The 16,611-nt window shown below is 37.7% G+C and overlaps 1 protein-coding gene across 1 annotated transcript in view; it reads right to left on the reverse strand.

The window, feature by feature from the left end:
• Nucleotides 1-16,319, reverse strand: part of ROS1 (ROS proto-oncogene 1 , receptor tyrosine kinase) — a 69,475-nt gene extending 53,156 nt beyond the window's left edge. The window contains 14 exon segments of the mRNA XM_009083974.1: nucleotide 1; nucleotides 4-17; nucleotides 547-644; nucleotides 1,781-1,965; nucleotides 3,141-3,263; nucleotides 5,590-5,666; nucleotides 6,336-6,537; nucleotides 7,007-7,145; nucleotides 8,381-8,529; nucleotides 9,137-9,197; nucleotides 12,037-12,063; nucleotides 12,751-12,810; nucleotides 14,444-14,497; nucleotides 16,197-16,319. The exon segment at nucleotide 1 is cut by the window's left edge and continues 479 nt beyond it. Coding sequence (XP_009082222.1) covers nucleotide 1; nucleotides 4-17; nucleotides 547-644; nucleotides 1,781-1,965; nucleotides 3,141-3,263; nucleotides 5,590-5,666; nucleotides 6,336-6,537; nucleotides 7,007-7,145; nucleotides 8,381-8,529; nucleotides 9,137-9,197; nucleotides 12,037-12,063; nucleotides 12,751-12,810; nucleotides 14,444-14,497; nucleotides 16,197-16,319 — 1,313 coding nt within the window.
• Between the last annotated feature and the right edge of the window lie 292 nt (nucleotides 16,320-16,611).

Here is a 16,611-nt window from a genome sequence, read left to right on the forward strand (position 1 = left end):
GGAGACAGAAAATATAACTGGCCATGGAGCAAAATAAACCCAAATAACTACAGTGCAAGAACTCTGCAGATGACCCACAAATATTTTAACAGCTCAGACGTGTCTGCTTTATGCACAATAGGAAAATGCCTTTGGCACTATTAATACATATAAACTGGGAGAAGTAAGCACATCAGTATTTACCTTCTGGGAATTTGCATGGTAAATTACTGGAGAATATTCTTCCACAATATCTCAAGTGTGCAGCATGAACATTTAAAATGCATAGGGCTTCACACACGTAAACCCACCCAATTTCTGAAAACAAAATTTCTTTATTGGAAATGCTTTATCTCCTCTGCTAACACCCTAGAGAAGAAAATGCAGAAAACAGCAGTGCATGGCACTACGCTTGTTCCAATTGTTTTGTAGTTTGTTGCCAATTGCACTTTCGTTTTTCTGAGGCAAGTGCTTGAAACAGGAACCTAGATGACTAATGAAGTGGAGAAAATTAGAGAGAAGCTTTATAGCACCTTTGACACCAAGTGCTCAAAGGAGGACACTTACCCATTATAGGGATCAGCTACCACCTTCCTAGGGGATGTCACATAAAGTGGAGTGACATCTTCAGCTACCGAACAGTTCTGTAAATGGCAGACATGTATCTGGGGAATGAGAAGAAAAACTGGTGATGCATTCATAAGGTGTCTACTAATAAGCAAACAAGCTGACCCAGGATTCCTTCAGGGGAACTGGACAATGAAACACCTCTCTCACAGTCCTAGGTCATTCTGGGCTCCTGAGTTGTCAGTCAGCCAAGTATAACACTTGTACACAAGTACAAATGCAGCCACGACAGCTTATCCTTAAAGAGAGCTGTCTGTCAGCCATCTCCTTCCCTTCCTACCTGTAAGCTGGAGAGAAAAGCCCAGCTTAGGGGTACAGGCAAGCTGTACTTTGAAAATGATCATGCAGGAAAGGGAAGTGCTTTTCTGATCCTGGAAGCAATACCTTGGGACTTCTTTATTCTGCAGTTGATTCAGAAATCTCTGCCATCACTCTATTCATCTACAGCTCATTTGTATCTCTTTATCACTACTGTTTGTCCTGCTCCCTGTTCCCTGAGCAGTAAGCAAAAAATCAGATATGGCAAGAGGATTGAAAAAAAACCCAACAAACCACTAACAATTTAGGGCAAGTTTCTAGACTTTCATACATTAGAGGACTACATAGGTGCATGAAATTATGACTGTTACTGTAATTGATGTTTTACAAGTAGGGAATCAAGCACATTTTTACTTCAAATTGAAGGAGTTGTAATCTGAGCTGTTGCCACTGTATGAAATACTTTCCCTCTTAAACATCTTTTGTCAATTATGATGGGCATTATAATCACTGTCTAGTTATTTGACCACATTCCTAAGGCAGAGTAGAAACCAAACAGTTAATATGGGGACAAATTAAGACAAACAAAGTGCTTATACTGGGTATGAGGAGGCTGTGAAGTTAGACTCAAAAACAAAGCAGTTAAAACCATAATACATTTTTATGTACTAAGGAGAAAAATAAGACAAGGATCCAGAATTCCATGTAGGGTGTTTACTTTAAATATGACCTGATAGTCAAGCCTTTCTCCCTTTTTAAAATTACAAAAGATGTGAACATTACCAAAGTTAAAAATATAGTTATATAATTATACATTGTGCACACATATCTATATATAATCATATTTTCTCCTGTAAAATGAATCACAGTAATGTTTCAAATTAAGTAAGAAATTAATTAAGCCCTAGAGCATTACCTTTCCATTCATGACAAAGTATATCCTCTGGTAAAGCCAATCTACTGAGATGGATGTAATATTCCCCCAGCCAGCATAAAAGAGTGTTAGGTCAGATACATCAGACATATTTGCAACTCCTTTCACCCAGATGGAATTCCCCTCAGAAACATAGACAACTTGCTGATAAACATTCACAGAAATCCCTAAAAATAGAAAGATATGTCCACAAAGATAATATAAGAAATCAGTTTCAGTTTGTAAGTTAATTTTTCTATTTGCCTTAAAAAGATGTATTTTTCAATCTGCAACCCATCATCATCAGAGAAAAGTCAACTGGTTTTTCTCCTCCACTTCTAGTCTTCTTTCAGATAACAAGGAAAGTTTCCCATTTGCTATGTAAATGACGTTATTATAAATGATTGCTCTTCAGAAAGGGAATCAGACAAAGAGAGGATATGTAATATGCAAACGGAGACTGATTGCCCCTCTCCAGGACAAACAGATGCAATTGGCATCTCCTCATAAAGCAGCATTCACTCCAGAATTCAAGCTCGACATTATCTGTGCCACACATGTACTATCCAAAGGTATTTAGTCAGAGGCAACAAAATTTCCCTGGATGTGGCACTGTGAAACTTGGTAGATGAACTCAGATTTCCACACCGTCACCAAGGACCAGTGATAACAAACATTAGAGTGGTGAGTAATTTGAGACAACACGGTTGTCTGGTGACTTTGCTACTAAATGCCTCGTTAGTGTGCTAGCACACTAGCATGCTCTTCAGCGAGTACCTTTTAACACCTGGTATTACCTTATTCTGAAGTTTGAACGAAACTTGGTAGATGAACTCAGATTTCCACACCGTCACCAAGGACCAGTGATAACAAACATTAGAGTGGTGAGTAATTTGAGACAACACGGTTGTCTGGTGACTTTGCTACTAAATGCCTCGTTAGTGTGCTAGCACACTAGCATGCTCTTCAGCGAGTACCTTTTAACACCTGGTATTACCTTATTCTGAAGTTTGAACCACTTCACTTCCCTGTATTCATGGTGAGAAAATACAGACATTAATGTTAGGAAAATGTGGGCTAATTCTGCCTCGATTTAGATACCCACAATGTAAAAGTCTAGCTCTGGAGCAGCTGCCTAAATTCAGTGAAGAAAATGTTGCACTGAGGAGAACAATACATCTCTTCCCAGTGCCTGTCACTTCAAATAGGTCAAATCATGTCCTGAAAGATCCTATTTCTCCCAGCTGACTATAAATGGAGGCTAGATACTATCTCAGGCTATGTGAGGTGCATTCCATCCTTGGTGAACACAGAGTTCTTGGTCACATTTGACAGAAAAGGAGAGAGCCCAATCTGATTTTACCTGTTATGTCATGGTGTATAATACCATTTGGCAGGCACTGAGCAGCTTCGAGGAAATCTTCTGTGTATCTCTTCCTTAAAGACTGTTTTCTTGATAGGAAGAGCCATGGTGCTTTTCCCTTAACTAACAAACAGTGAAATTCAGAATTTATATGACTGCAGCACAGAGAATAATGTTGCCAACATTATATTAAATACATCATTAATAGACATGCAGATACATGTGTACATATATGTACATGTATGAATATATTCTTACACCAGCAATGACAGGCTAAAACTTAAACTCTTTGAGTGCTGAAAGTGTACAGAGTTATTCACTATTATAGTGCCTTCTGGCTCCTCACACGGGGTCAGAATGCACCAGATGAATTTCACATCATCATTTCCTGTAGCAGTAGTGCGTCCCAAGTGAGGGAAAGCTGGAACAAATAAAGCTCCACTGACACCTGAGGAAATGAAGGCACTAAGACTCCAAGATCCAGAAGAAGTGGAATATTTAACCCCTCTGGGCCTCTTTGAAAACCCCAATCAAACTAGAGTATTATGCCACAGAGCCAGGGAAGAGCAAGGCAAGTATGTTTATTTCATGTGTTTCATCATGCTGACCAGTGATTTATTCAAGAAACAAGTAGTTTTCATAGATAAAGATGATAATTTGATAATATGATCTGATTAAAAGTTGATAAACTTAATTTGTTTTTCTAATAAAGTGCCAGAATTTAAATTCAAGGAGAAGTGTTTTTGTCACATAAGCTGACTTCGTGCTTATAAATGCTCAAGTAACTTGCAACAAAACCTCTGCAGTAAACCCATACCTTCTGTCTGGGCTATGCATAGCTCTGGAAAAGATAGTTTACCTTGTCCCTGAATCTCAGATCCTTGAAAATCTAGCACACCCCCTGCTAAATTGATTCACAAGGTAGTTACCTTCATTTTTACAACTGGTGTATTATTTCAAGTATGTGTTTGTCTAATTTCCATTGCCAAACAATCGTTCCCTTTTTTACCCTCTCCAGTTTAAACAGCTGTTTGCTATCAGATATCATTTCCTCATATGAGTATCACAAAACTGTGATCAAAGGCTGTCTTAATTTGTTACCAGATAATCTGCATAGATTGAGCTGCATGTATTTCTCACATAATGCACACACTGCAAGTAATTTTGATGATGGTGTCTCCAGAGCAGAATACAAGAGGTCAGTATCACATCCTTATCTCTTATCAAGTAATATTTCTTGCAATCTACACCACCAATCATATTCTTTCCCTGGCAGTTATCAGGGCTCAGATCTACAGAGCTCAGTACCTGATGCAGTAACACCATTTCTGAACATGATACATGAGGAAAGGTTGCTCCTGCTCACGTTAGCACAGAGAGAAAGCACTGGCTGTGCAATTCAGGGGCAAACAACTGAAATTTTATGTGGTGACTAGTAAGAGCAGGTGTGGTAGTTCCCCATCCCATAAAGTGTTTTTTGGGTGGGTAGGGTTGTTTGTTTGTCTTCTATCATAAATTAATTGCTTGGTAATTAAATTGGCATAATGAACACAGTCAGGACTTTTCACAAACACCACAAAGTTTAGGGCTCAGGGTCAGCCAGGCCAAGATCAAACCTCTGTGGAGTTGCCAAGTGAGGACATAGCAGTGTGTCTGAGCTATTACACACACACACAAAGTCATATTTTTAAAAGCACTAGAGAAGCAAGTTCAATTTCTCTAACCAATAGCAGAAGACATGTGATTCAGAGACAGTCTTGAAGTGTTTCCATAGAGCTGAAGCATTTCCAGGTGTTTGACAACTGCATTTTTTTGAGGAGGAGGGGAGTGTCTTTTGATTTGTTTTCTAAAGGCACATTTTGGTAACCGATTTCATTCTTACTTGTGTTCTACCTCAGCATATACCTCTCTCTGGCAATTAATATTTCTGCAATTCTATGAGTGATACTTATAGTGTATTGTTACTTTCATTATTAATTGGCTAATATAGTAAAATAAATGCGTCTATGAAAGAGCAACAAAAATTTATATAATTTCACATATTTGGCTTGAGATAACTGAGAAGTTTTGACAAGAGTGTCATATTAAGTATTTAATGTCATTAGAAGAAATACATTTGTTTGTCAGCTGATAAAATCTCATCTAGAAAATGGAAGCAGATTTTCTCACTTTGTTGCCTCAGACCACTGAGGTGTTTTTCATCTGTAATACAACTCAGGCCAAATCTGTTTGTTCCTATAAGCTGCTCAAGACATTGTAGCCTAATAATGTTTACTGCTGAAGAATAAGACTCTTGTCTGATATGCCATTGACTCCTCAATGTACAACTCCTTTACATACACTGTTTACAGTCTAAATATTAGTGTCTTCTGCCAGGGACATGGCAGCACAACTAACAGGAGTTTGTCCCCAGGAACAGACAGTGATGAGGACTGTGCTACTCTTGTACCTTTGGATGCAGGTGTTGTGATGTTTGCTTCAGCAGTGGGTCCAGCCCCAAGCTCATTAACTGCCACAATACTGAACCTATGGTAAACCAAAGAAACAGGTTTTGGTTTGCAGGTTTGTTTTGAAAGATTGCCAGAGAAATATTTTATCAAGTAGGGAAGGTGCTACAGGGATACCTGACATTCAGAAAATGCCCATTTAAATATAATGCTCCAGGAAATTTCTAACAAAAACAGAGCCAACCAAAATCTGAATTGCCTGAAAGTGGAACAACAGAAACTTCTAACTTTAAATTCAAAATAAGGTTTCAGTTTCAGAAGAACAACTCCATTTAATTTCAAAGGAAGATCTGTATTTACCAGTGCAAGCAGAATGCAAGCCTTTGTGTTTAATAAAAATTAGGGAATTTTTTTTAGATACTTAAAGGACTATAGAGGACTGCTCTTTCATTCCCAGAATATACTAAAAACATGCCACACAAGCTTAAAAAATCTGAAAACAGCAGCTAAGAAAATGCAGCCTCCTGGCCCTGTATCAAATTGTTTTTCCTTCCACCCCACCTGACTTCTGCATAAGCAGCCAACTTACCTGGAATAACTGTTATCTCGAGGAAGGTACCCTTGCTTTTGGCAACTGCATAAGTAAACAACATCATTGAGCAGAAGTATATTACGGCATACTCTGTGCTATCTGGGCAAGAGGTGTGACAGCACACTTGGCCATAGTGGTTATCTTTTCTTTTCATACCTGTAAGTGGTGTTTGGGAAGGTGGAGTAGAACTGAAAGCTATGCCCTCCTGATGCTCTCAACAGTTCATGATTCGCACTGCTCAGGAGCAAGTTATAGCCAACAATCAATCCATTTGGAAAAAGTGGTGGAGACCAACTAACTTCAACAGTGTTTGGACTTGAACTCTGAATATATTTAATGACAGGAGGTGTTGCAGGAGCTGCAAGACACAGAAATATCTGACTCTGGGGTGGCATTTCAGATGTTAATAATGTTTTTAAGTACATTTTTAGGTTTCTCACCTGTTAATTCCTTTATGCATCAATAAATATTATTAGGGATAACATAAAATTTCAGCAGCAGTGAACATTTTGAAAGTCCAGGAAAATGTGTGTGTGTTTCAGCCAAAAATTCAAAACATATAGTTATGCACAAGGTTCCCTCACAATTTTGACCATATACTTTTCTGTGCATGGTTTTTAAACTAAAAGAAGGAAGGAGCCTTAAATCTTCTAGTTCAAACAAGAAAAACCTGTGGTATTTTAGTTTGGTCTTCTGCAGCTACCAATAGACAACATACACATCATTTTGAAGATTTAGCATGAATGCTTTCTTTAAAAGAAACAACAGTGAGACATAGATGTTTCTGTCAAGGTCCTAAAGATGCAATTAATAGTGCAATTCATTACCTCCGAAAGCACGTGTCCAGTAAGGGAGACTAGATGGAGAATGGAGCTGCAGCTGAGATGTAATGATCCAAACTACTCGAAATACATATTCTGTGAAGGCACGAAGGTCTTTGACTGTATATGAAGTTTCAGATACTACCTAGGTTAATGCACAGACACAATTAGGTGGTTTATTTTCTTCCTCCACCTGCAGCTACTGTATAGAATGCTATCAGGATAAAGGAGGTCTCATACAACAACATATATATTTCAGGATAAAAAAGTGCAGCATACTAAGTTTAAATAAGAGGAAATTCCAAGAGTTATTTTCAGCATAGACTTTGATTTTCCATCTTTTCAGAACTTTTTCTCTTCTCTTTTTCTCTTCTCAGCTATTTCAGAAATAGCTTCAGACCACGGTACCAAATCTACACAATGAGCAAATGGCTCAAAGGATGGATACAACATTATAGTAAATTTTAAGACTAAAGTAAAAAAACACAAAAACATTAAAATAATAATATATTGTAGGCAATGTATTTTAAACTGTTGATACTTACACTACAGGTTTAAGATCCAAAGGCTCCTAGTTACCCCAAGATATTAATGGTCTGAAGTCACCGCTCCCTATTGTTTCATTAGTGATTCATTCAGAAGAACTTCCTGCTTAGCAAATTATCTTTACCTTTAATTTATGGCACCAACTTCTCATGCTCTGTAAATTGGCCCAATTAGAGATGACAGCAAGATAGCAAGTGTATACTTGACGCAAAAGAACATAATATGAGAATAACTGTACTGAGTCAGAACACAGGTCTAGCCAAGTATTGTGCTTTGACAAGAACCCAAAATAAATTCTCTAGGGCAAGGTATAAAAAATTTTTTTAAAATAAATAAATAAATGAAAAGACTACAGCCATAATTCTCCCGAATGCTCTACGTCTTGGCATTTCATAAGCATGACTCCACACAAAACAATGGCAATGCTTGTGTCTAGAAAACTAAATTTTTTCTTCCATGATTTTCCTGTTGCTTTTCAAACTACATTTAGTAATTTTAGCAATTTTCATATTCAGGAGATTAAATTTAGTAATTTAGATCCACATGTGCCAGGAAACAGCTGAACATTTTAACTACATATTGTGTGAGGAAATACCTTCATTTGCCAGTTTTGAACCTGCTACCTGTTAGTTTCCATCAAGGTCCCTAGTCCCTATGCTGGAGGAAATGGGGGATAATTGACCACCTCTCAGCTTCTCCATGCTACTCATGATTTTGCAAACCTCTTTCATGTGCCTAATATATTATTCAAGGTTTTTTTCTAAAAAAAAAAAGAAACCAAGAGCAGAGAAGAGCCTAGTTCCCTGAAAAGCAAAAAGAAGTATCCTTCTTTACCTCTGTGTACCTCCAGTCTCCAGGGAGCTGATTGAACTTCCACTGGATGATATATTTCACCCCAGAGATGTTAGCTGGCTTCCACCCTAATGTGACATTGTGGCTTCCAATGGCAGATGCAAATGGTGCTCTAGGCTTGTTCAAGTACTCTGAGGGGAAAACACAATACAACAGTAAGAAAAAATCTTTCATGGCAATCTCTGGGTCTCAAAGATAAAAGCCTATTACTGCACACACCTGAAAGCTGTGAAGGCAATAAAAACACACAAAAGAATATATTGAAAATGCTGATGAATAAATCCCATTAGTTTTTAAAGACAGTTTAATAAGTAAGCCCAAAATGGGCAAAGTTCAATGTGAGTAAATGTGACTGACTTACAGCTCTGCACTTGTGCATATGCACTTAGTAAATTTTACCAAAAATACTTAGTAAAATTTTGCTGTATAGAAAGCTACAGAAGGTGTGGGAGACTTCTGAAGAGATTTTTAAGCACTATATTGTCCCAAAGTATGATCTTAAATGGTTGACACTGGATTCCAAAAGACTTATGTCCATTAAAGGGAGCGGAAAATGCTTTACACTGAGATAAAATTCAGTGTACTTACTACAAGAAAAAAAGTGGAAATTTTTGGATGAAATAAAATGCTCAAGACAGTCCTATTTGTAAGAGAAATCCAGGTCACAGAACAAGACCATAATCTTCAAACTGAATTTATCAGACTGTCAATTGGACACAGGACTCTATTCAGACTTACTTTGTGCTTCAGCTCCATATGCATCCTCTGCACAGCTACAGCCAAACTTACAGGAAACTATCTGTGTAGGGTACAGAACTCACTGGTTAGCTTTGTGCAAAGGCAAACTTCCTTCCAGACTCATGCAGACACATTTTAAATACATACAAATTCTGTGGACATTTTACATAAATACAAACCCTGTGGAAATAATTATATTCACTAAAAAAATATCAGCACCACAAACTCACTCCAAAGATTTTCCTGAGAGCCTTTTCATCCATTTGCTGGGCACTGAATTAAGGGTTTCCTCCTTACACACCATCCCTTTGTGGAAAGCATGAATATGGGACTACATTAAAAGTTGGAAAGAAACTTCAGTGATAACCAAGGAGTTAGGAACACTAGGTTTTTGACTTGCTAATGATATATTCCATAAGTTGGATTTCACCCTTTCCTGCTTCATGTATTCCCTATGAATGAGGAACATTCTTACAAATGTACTTCCAGTGAATTTTCAAAATAGCTGAAATTAGTAATTTGTAAGAGAAGCCTAATTGACACTTCCTTTTCAGACATTTCTCCTTCTGGTACAGCTGTGTCTACAAGGTGCAAACATAACAAATACCCCAGAGCAGTGAACTCCACACTCATGACCTAAACCCAGAAAATTCCTGAGTTTTCAGTCTAGGTAGGGTACACAGGAATAATGTTCCCCTGATTCAGAGGTAGAGCACTTAAGAAGAGGTAGAAACATGGTCTAGGTGGGTCTCAGTAGCTTTAAAATTACATGCAAGACTGAGTCTCCTGGAAAGACAAAACTTTTTGAGATGTGGTAGTCTGAACTTTTCTAGACAGGTGTTTTATCTGGGCTCATTTCATGCTGCAAGTTCATTTGGCCTATAAAATCTTGACATTTGCTTCATTCAGCAGCCACCTTTTAAGTGGTAATTAACCTTTAGATCATTCAGAAGCAATTCATGATAGTAAGTGAGGAAATTGTTTTAATTCTTCTTCCTGTGTTTTGAGGGTATACATTTATGGCAGCCTATGGAAACTGATATGTTCTTTCAGACAATACAGTTGCAGCTGAGACAGATTTGTAAATTTGCTTAGTGGTATATTCCTATATATATTATTTCACATCCAAACATTCAGTGCCAAGTGCAAGCACTTAAAAAGTTTTCTTCCCATGTTTTCATATTCAGAGAAATAAAATACTTCCAGGTGAATCATCAGGACTGTTAGCAGGCAAAGATCCAGGTAGTAGCAGACATTAGTTATCAACTGTACACTGAAGCTGTCATTTACAACCAATATTTGTTTAGTTCATAGGGGATGGTGCTCCCAGATTACATGCTGATTCATAGTGCCTTCTGCTTCATTTAACACAGACATTTCCGAACACTTGGGGTTTGTTGTGCTATTCTGTCTTCTGATTTTGTCTGAACCCAAACCATAAATTCAATTTTTATGTGAGGTAAGAGGATTTCTAAAGCTCCTAGCCTTAGGAATTTTGAGGGAAACTTGCCTCCTTCTGTTACCAAAAACAATTAATCCTCATATATTCTCCATCCATCAGAAATGCCCTTGTACAAGCCAGTCTACTGTCCTTTCTTGTGAATATTCCCAACAAATTCAGTAGCACTCCACTGTCCCTAGGTGGAAGGGAAAATACTACCAGATTTCAGTCCCAAGGTGTAGTGACATGACAGAACTGATCTTATGCCAAAGGAAAAGTCTCTCTCTTACTCCAGCTCCTTTGCTCTGCGGGCAGCAATGGCCTGATCCTCTGCATGCAGTGACATGGTGCATTCCTGACCATCTGGGTAATCAAGTTAGCCAGCTGATCCCAATAAAAGTCCTTGCAGAGTCAGTGAATTTAACTGGCATAATATGTGACCAGAAAAGGAAAAAAGAAAAAAAAGAAGGAAAAAAAGCCAAACCAAAACCCAAAGCAGTAAAACCCTACACTAAGAGTTTCTACGAAAGTAAGTTGGTTACTTCTTGGAATGTTCCTAAGCTCCAAACCCACCATTTAGTGTATTAGTAAACCTTTGTCATGGTCACAGTTTCATAGATAAAAAAGCATTAAGAAAAAAAAATTTTAAATCCTTTCAATCAAATTTCCAGCTTGCCAATGGGTTTGTGTTCTACTCAGGACTCTGTCCAATTCCTCTATCGCCTGTTTGAAATGCATTGCCCTCATCTGGGAGCAGCCTTCATCCTGAGGTCTCAACAGTGCCAAAGACAATTTTGCAATCATCTCCTCCCCATCCTACACTCTATGTTTGTGCTAAAAGGGCCCTAGAAAGGCACATCTATTTAGCAGCTCTTTGTTGACCCATATTTATCACTGTGAACACCAGTCCATCCACAGCACAGACCATGCATTCCTCATTTGAGATCTCTTTCTAAAAAGCCACACATTGCCCCTTACTGAACTGTATTTTATTTCATTCAGACTCTCTATCTAGTCAAGAGTGGGTTTTGTCTTCTAGCTCCCAAACCTAGTTTCCATTTCTCACTAAGCTGGTATCACATCAGCCTTAACAAGGATACTCTCTGGATAGTCTTTGATGCCATTAGTGAAAAACTGGATGAACAAGACTCTTGTGAGGGCCTAGAACATAGTTTAAATAGATATGTAGTGAATTTCATAATTCTGTGATAAGTCTACTTTCTTTACAGCAATGTTCTTTACCACACAGCAGTTTTTAATGCAAACATGTCCTTACAAGGGCATGTTTGAAAAAAAAAGATTCAGGTACTTAATCCATTCTTCAGCTTTAGGGGGTACAAAACAATTATACCTGAATTGATAAGTTTGTGTACCTACATTGCATTTCTTACCACTATGTGGACATAGTGATCACTGAAATCGTGATTTTTTTGTGTTGCTCTGATTGCGTTTAACTCACCTCACACACTCTGGCATATGTCTCATTCTGCCAAGAAACAAATTAATAAAATGTGGGATTAGCATAAATATAATCACAGAGTATTTGAAACAGATAATGCCAATTAATTAGAGGTTCCTTACAGTGAAAGTACACTACAAAACCTTATTGCTGGCAAATAATGAAAGAAGGAAAATCCACTTGAAAAAACAGAAAGTCAACATTAAAATGAGGCTAAGGATGAATAAGAGTTAGATGTTCAAGAGGTCCAGAAAAAAAGAGCAGTGCAAAAACTATCATGGCAATTGTCCCAGACCAATGCTAGTTCTCATCCATCTGGTTTAGTAAAACCAAGACATCGATCTACTGAAGACCATGTGCTTCATATTCATCTGCATACAATTCTGAGACAGCCCTCAGAAGAGTAAAATACTGAAAAGCACCAGTTCTTTCTCACTGTCTGAAAACCTGGGTGAGTGATTGAGCTTAATTAGCTTTAAAATGCCCACACATTTTGACAAACACAACAAAATCTTTTGGTATTACAGGCAATTTGCATAGCAAGAATTATTATCTTCCCAAAACAGAATTTATAAACAAATTGAGGGAAAATATGGACATTACATCTTTTCATAGAAACACTGCTCTGATTAGATTTCAAACATCTGCTCTTGGATAAGGTACTTGATGAACTGGAGACAAGTGCTATAGAGCCAGGGCTAAGGCAATACTCACACATTTCTGTGGACAAGTGGTTTGCACCGTTGCATTCCAAAACTGACATCCCCGTGTGCACTGCAAAGACAGATGGTGGCTTTAAAAAGGACATTTCTAAAGAGAAGGGATAGCCCAGCATTAATAGTGAGGACATTAATTCAATTTTCAGCTACTGTAAAATATTTTGCATAACCAAGTCACTCATCTCCTTGTGTCCAGGTTCCTTAGTACTAAAATAGATATTTATAGCACTTAAACTCTGTAATGAATATATTAAATATACCAAACATTATAGGTAATCATGTCTTACAGAGAGAGAATTATGTTGTATAGTGTCCCTCTCAATGTAAAACCAAATAAAGAGCCAAAGGAAAAAATCATTCTAAGAGATCAGTTTGCGAACAGCTATGGGAAAGATTTTGACACCCTTGTGTGTATTGAGAGCACTAAAAGCACAGCAGAACACCTGAGCAGACTGTGACTGTCACCTGGGGAGAGTGCTTCGCTTTACACCGGCCTTGTGAAAGGGCTGATGGCTCCAGGGGCAGAAGAAGACTTGGCTAAGACAGTCCATGTTCAGTCTTGTACTGGGAACAACTTTATCCAGTCAGCCATGATGTGTGTGGCCAGTTCTCCCACCCTCCCTGCTTTATTTTGCCACTTGTTCTCTGGGGAGAAGTAACAGCTATCCAGCACAGCCAAGCACAGTGGAAAGCTGTTCAACACAAGCTCCCCACTGCCACTCTCAAGTAGGCAAGGCATTGACTTTAAAACCATGAGTTTTCAAATATATAATAAATATTATCTGGTTTGGTTTTCATGCTGGATCTTTCTTGTTTATTCTATCCTGTCCACATCCTTATGGTCATGTAGATTTTTGTTTTTAAAGGGAAGCCGGAAGATCTTTAGAAGCAGGAGACTCTGATAATGAGTACTGCAAAAGCCTCACAAAAAAAATAGTTAAGACTTGATAACACTGAGCAAAGATACACAGTAACATGAACAGGTGAGTCAACCTTGCTGTGTATTGTGATGACAACATAGACTTTTATGGTCCCAGCATCATAAATGACCCAGCCACACTGGATAGCAGATGCTGAGAGACTGCTTCCCACTAGCCTCCAAGGGAAATATCGATGACTGAATCCTCCACCACTCTTCAAAGAATATGTATAACCAGCAGCTTGAATTGCATTTGAAACCTGAACTAGGAAAACATCAGCTAAAGTCCTCTAAAATGCTCCTGGAAAGCTCATGCTAAGCTAAAGAGCCCCCATGATAGACACAACCATTTAAAGCCTTAGAGAATACTAAGTGTTCAACAATTGCAATTCCCATTGAATCACTGAGAAAACAAAATAAAAATCTGTACAAAGGTAACTGAAAAAGACAGTGTCAATGATTTGCCTTTTGGAAGGAACACAAGTTTTGACTCATTGTCTCAAAAATGATAGATTATGAACTTTCAAGATCCCAGCAGAACATGACTCACAGCAGAGAATCACACCCTTTACACATTTTCTTTAAACAAAAAATATAGCCATGTCTTTATTAACTTGAGCCAAATCTAGCCACACAACCTAGTGACTTATGCTAAACAGGCAACTGTGAGAACTCACAGGAGTCTTTGAAAATATGATCATTGCACCCATTTTATTCAAATAGCAGTAACATAAAACATCAGTAATTAACAAAGCAAATAATTACTCACTGCACCAGTGATGTCACTAACATTGCAAAGGTTAGTAATTCCAAGTTCTTCTTCCTATAAGAGAAATACATGCAGTTTTAAAAAGAGTCAACATGTTTCCTCAAAATTCTTTGACTTAAATATATTAAAGCATTTGTTTCTTGTAAACCAGATTTTCTTTGACTGATGTTTCCTCATCTGAAGAAACTTGTTGACACACCAGTAGCTTCTCAGTTGAGACCAATTTCAGAGTGCCGTAAAACAAAGACATGGCAGAATCAGCTGCTGTTAGTTAGATTACCTCAGGTAGGAATTTGGCTCTTATGTCCTGATTCTGGTCCACTGAGTCAATAACAAATGTTTCACAAATATCTTGCGTTTAAATGACAAAGCCACGCGGCTTTGACCTCTTGGGAGCAGAAAGACCTTTCTTCAAGCTAAATGCCTTTTGTCTGGCCACCTTTTGAAGTGGTTTTAGCCAGCCATATGGTGACCACCACTGCCCTTCCTCTCCTGCCAAAAGTGCTCTCCAGCTAAGGTGCCTGTTTTTTCACATCATCCACAGTGTGCAAAACCAATCACTGTCTGTGAAGTGCAAATTATTTACGGATGTATGTAACAGCCGTGGAGAAGCTGAATATTAGCTCTTAAGTTTTGATGCAAAAACAGGTAAGAACAGACTTAATAAAACAACTCTCAGGAAGAACTTCTCAGTACACTGGGCACACTGTGACAATAGTGAGAATCAAAGGTGTCACAAGGCAAATTTGAACACAACAAGTAGACTAGAGGAGAAAAATAAGATTTACAGCTCTCAGACTCCAAGATTATATTTTTCTCATCTGAATACTTTACACAATACATTCACTGAACATGAGTGTGATTTTTCTGTCTTTCAAAGCTGAAAGGAAGAGCAACTTATTTCTTATTCTGAATTAATTTAAGCTTAAATCAAAGGATCCCCATTAAACTTATCATTGCATGATAGGCTTCCATCAGGGAAGGCAATTAACTCTTTCACTGATGTAAGAGTTAAAAATAGTTTTAAAGGAACTGTCAGGCAAATGTATGAAAGAGAATGGAGCTAGTGATAGTCCTCTACACCAGGTTTCCACAGCTAGTTAGCACCAAGCATAAAATGTTCTTTTTACAAAGCAAAGATATACCATCCTCTAAACCACATCAACATTTCAGGCAAATAAAAGCAAGGAGGCAACTCCTGAAAGCCTGAAAGCAGAATTATTGTCTGGATTTGAGAGGGTTTGCTTATCTTTGTCTTGCATCAGTAGAAGGAAAAATAAATTACACATAACTATTCAATGGAGTATTAAGAGAGCATAAGACTGAGGATCTGACCACTGATTCTAATACTTAAAGAAATATCCACAATTTAAACCACAGTTAACATAAAAAATATGCTCCAATTAGTTCAGGATTCTTGTGAATTTGCAGTTTTCCTAGGTTTATACAAGAAAAGTAATAGACTAGACAGACACTAGTAAGTAAAGTGAATAAACTGAAAGAACCAAAGTTTATCTCCCCCACACTCCAGGGTCTTTAGCATTTATAGCCATTTCATTCAACCTGATTAGTGGGTTTTCCTCCTTACGAGGTTGCAGCAGTTCAAATGTTAAACATTAGATCTCAAACTCTGTTTTTACTAAGAAACATTCTTTAAATTAAGTTTGAAAAGGCTGATATGTAATATAAAGTTCTTACAGTGCTAACAACCATCTATGTTTTAAAATATTAGGTACAGTTTTTGAAAACTTACCAGGTTATTTGTACATAAGTTTTGACAATTCCTGGAGAAAGTAGAGGTCACCACAGAAATCCATAGACAGTAAAAAGCAACAAGTGTGTTTAGCAGGAAATCCCACAGGCAAGTGTTCCTCATAACTTAAACAATTTCATCTGTCAACCTGATTCTTCCTTTGACTTGCCCATACAAACTCCTTTTAGTCTAGGTGACAGAGACGCAACTGTGAAATTTCTGCATGTCAGATTTTAGAAATATTTTTTAAATCCTTTTTTATGCTCTGTTCCCTCAACAAAAACTCAGCTTCCTGGAGCACTTGTCTTGAACTTACGCAACATCTATTTCATAGATTTTTATTGCACCACTGAAACAAAAGAGTTGACCAATCAACGTCAGTGTATCTACTTACACAAATATAGCTCATGTAAAA

This window comes from Acanthisitta chloris, unplaced genomic scaffold (assembly GCF_000695815.1).
Source record: "Acanthisitta chloris isolate BGI_N310 unplaced genomic scaffold, ASM69581v1 scaffold15751, whole genome shotgun sequence".
In the NCBI taxonomy this organism is placed as follows: Eukaryota; Metazoa; Chordata; class Aves; order Passeriformes; family Acanthisittidae; genus Acanthisitta; species Acanthisitta chloris.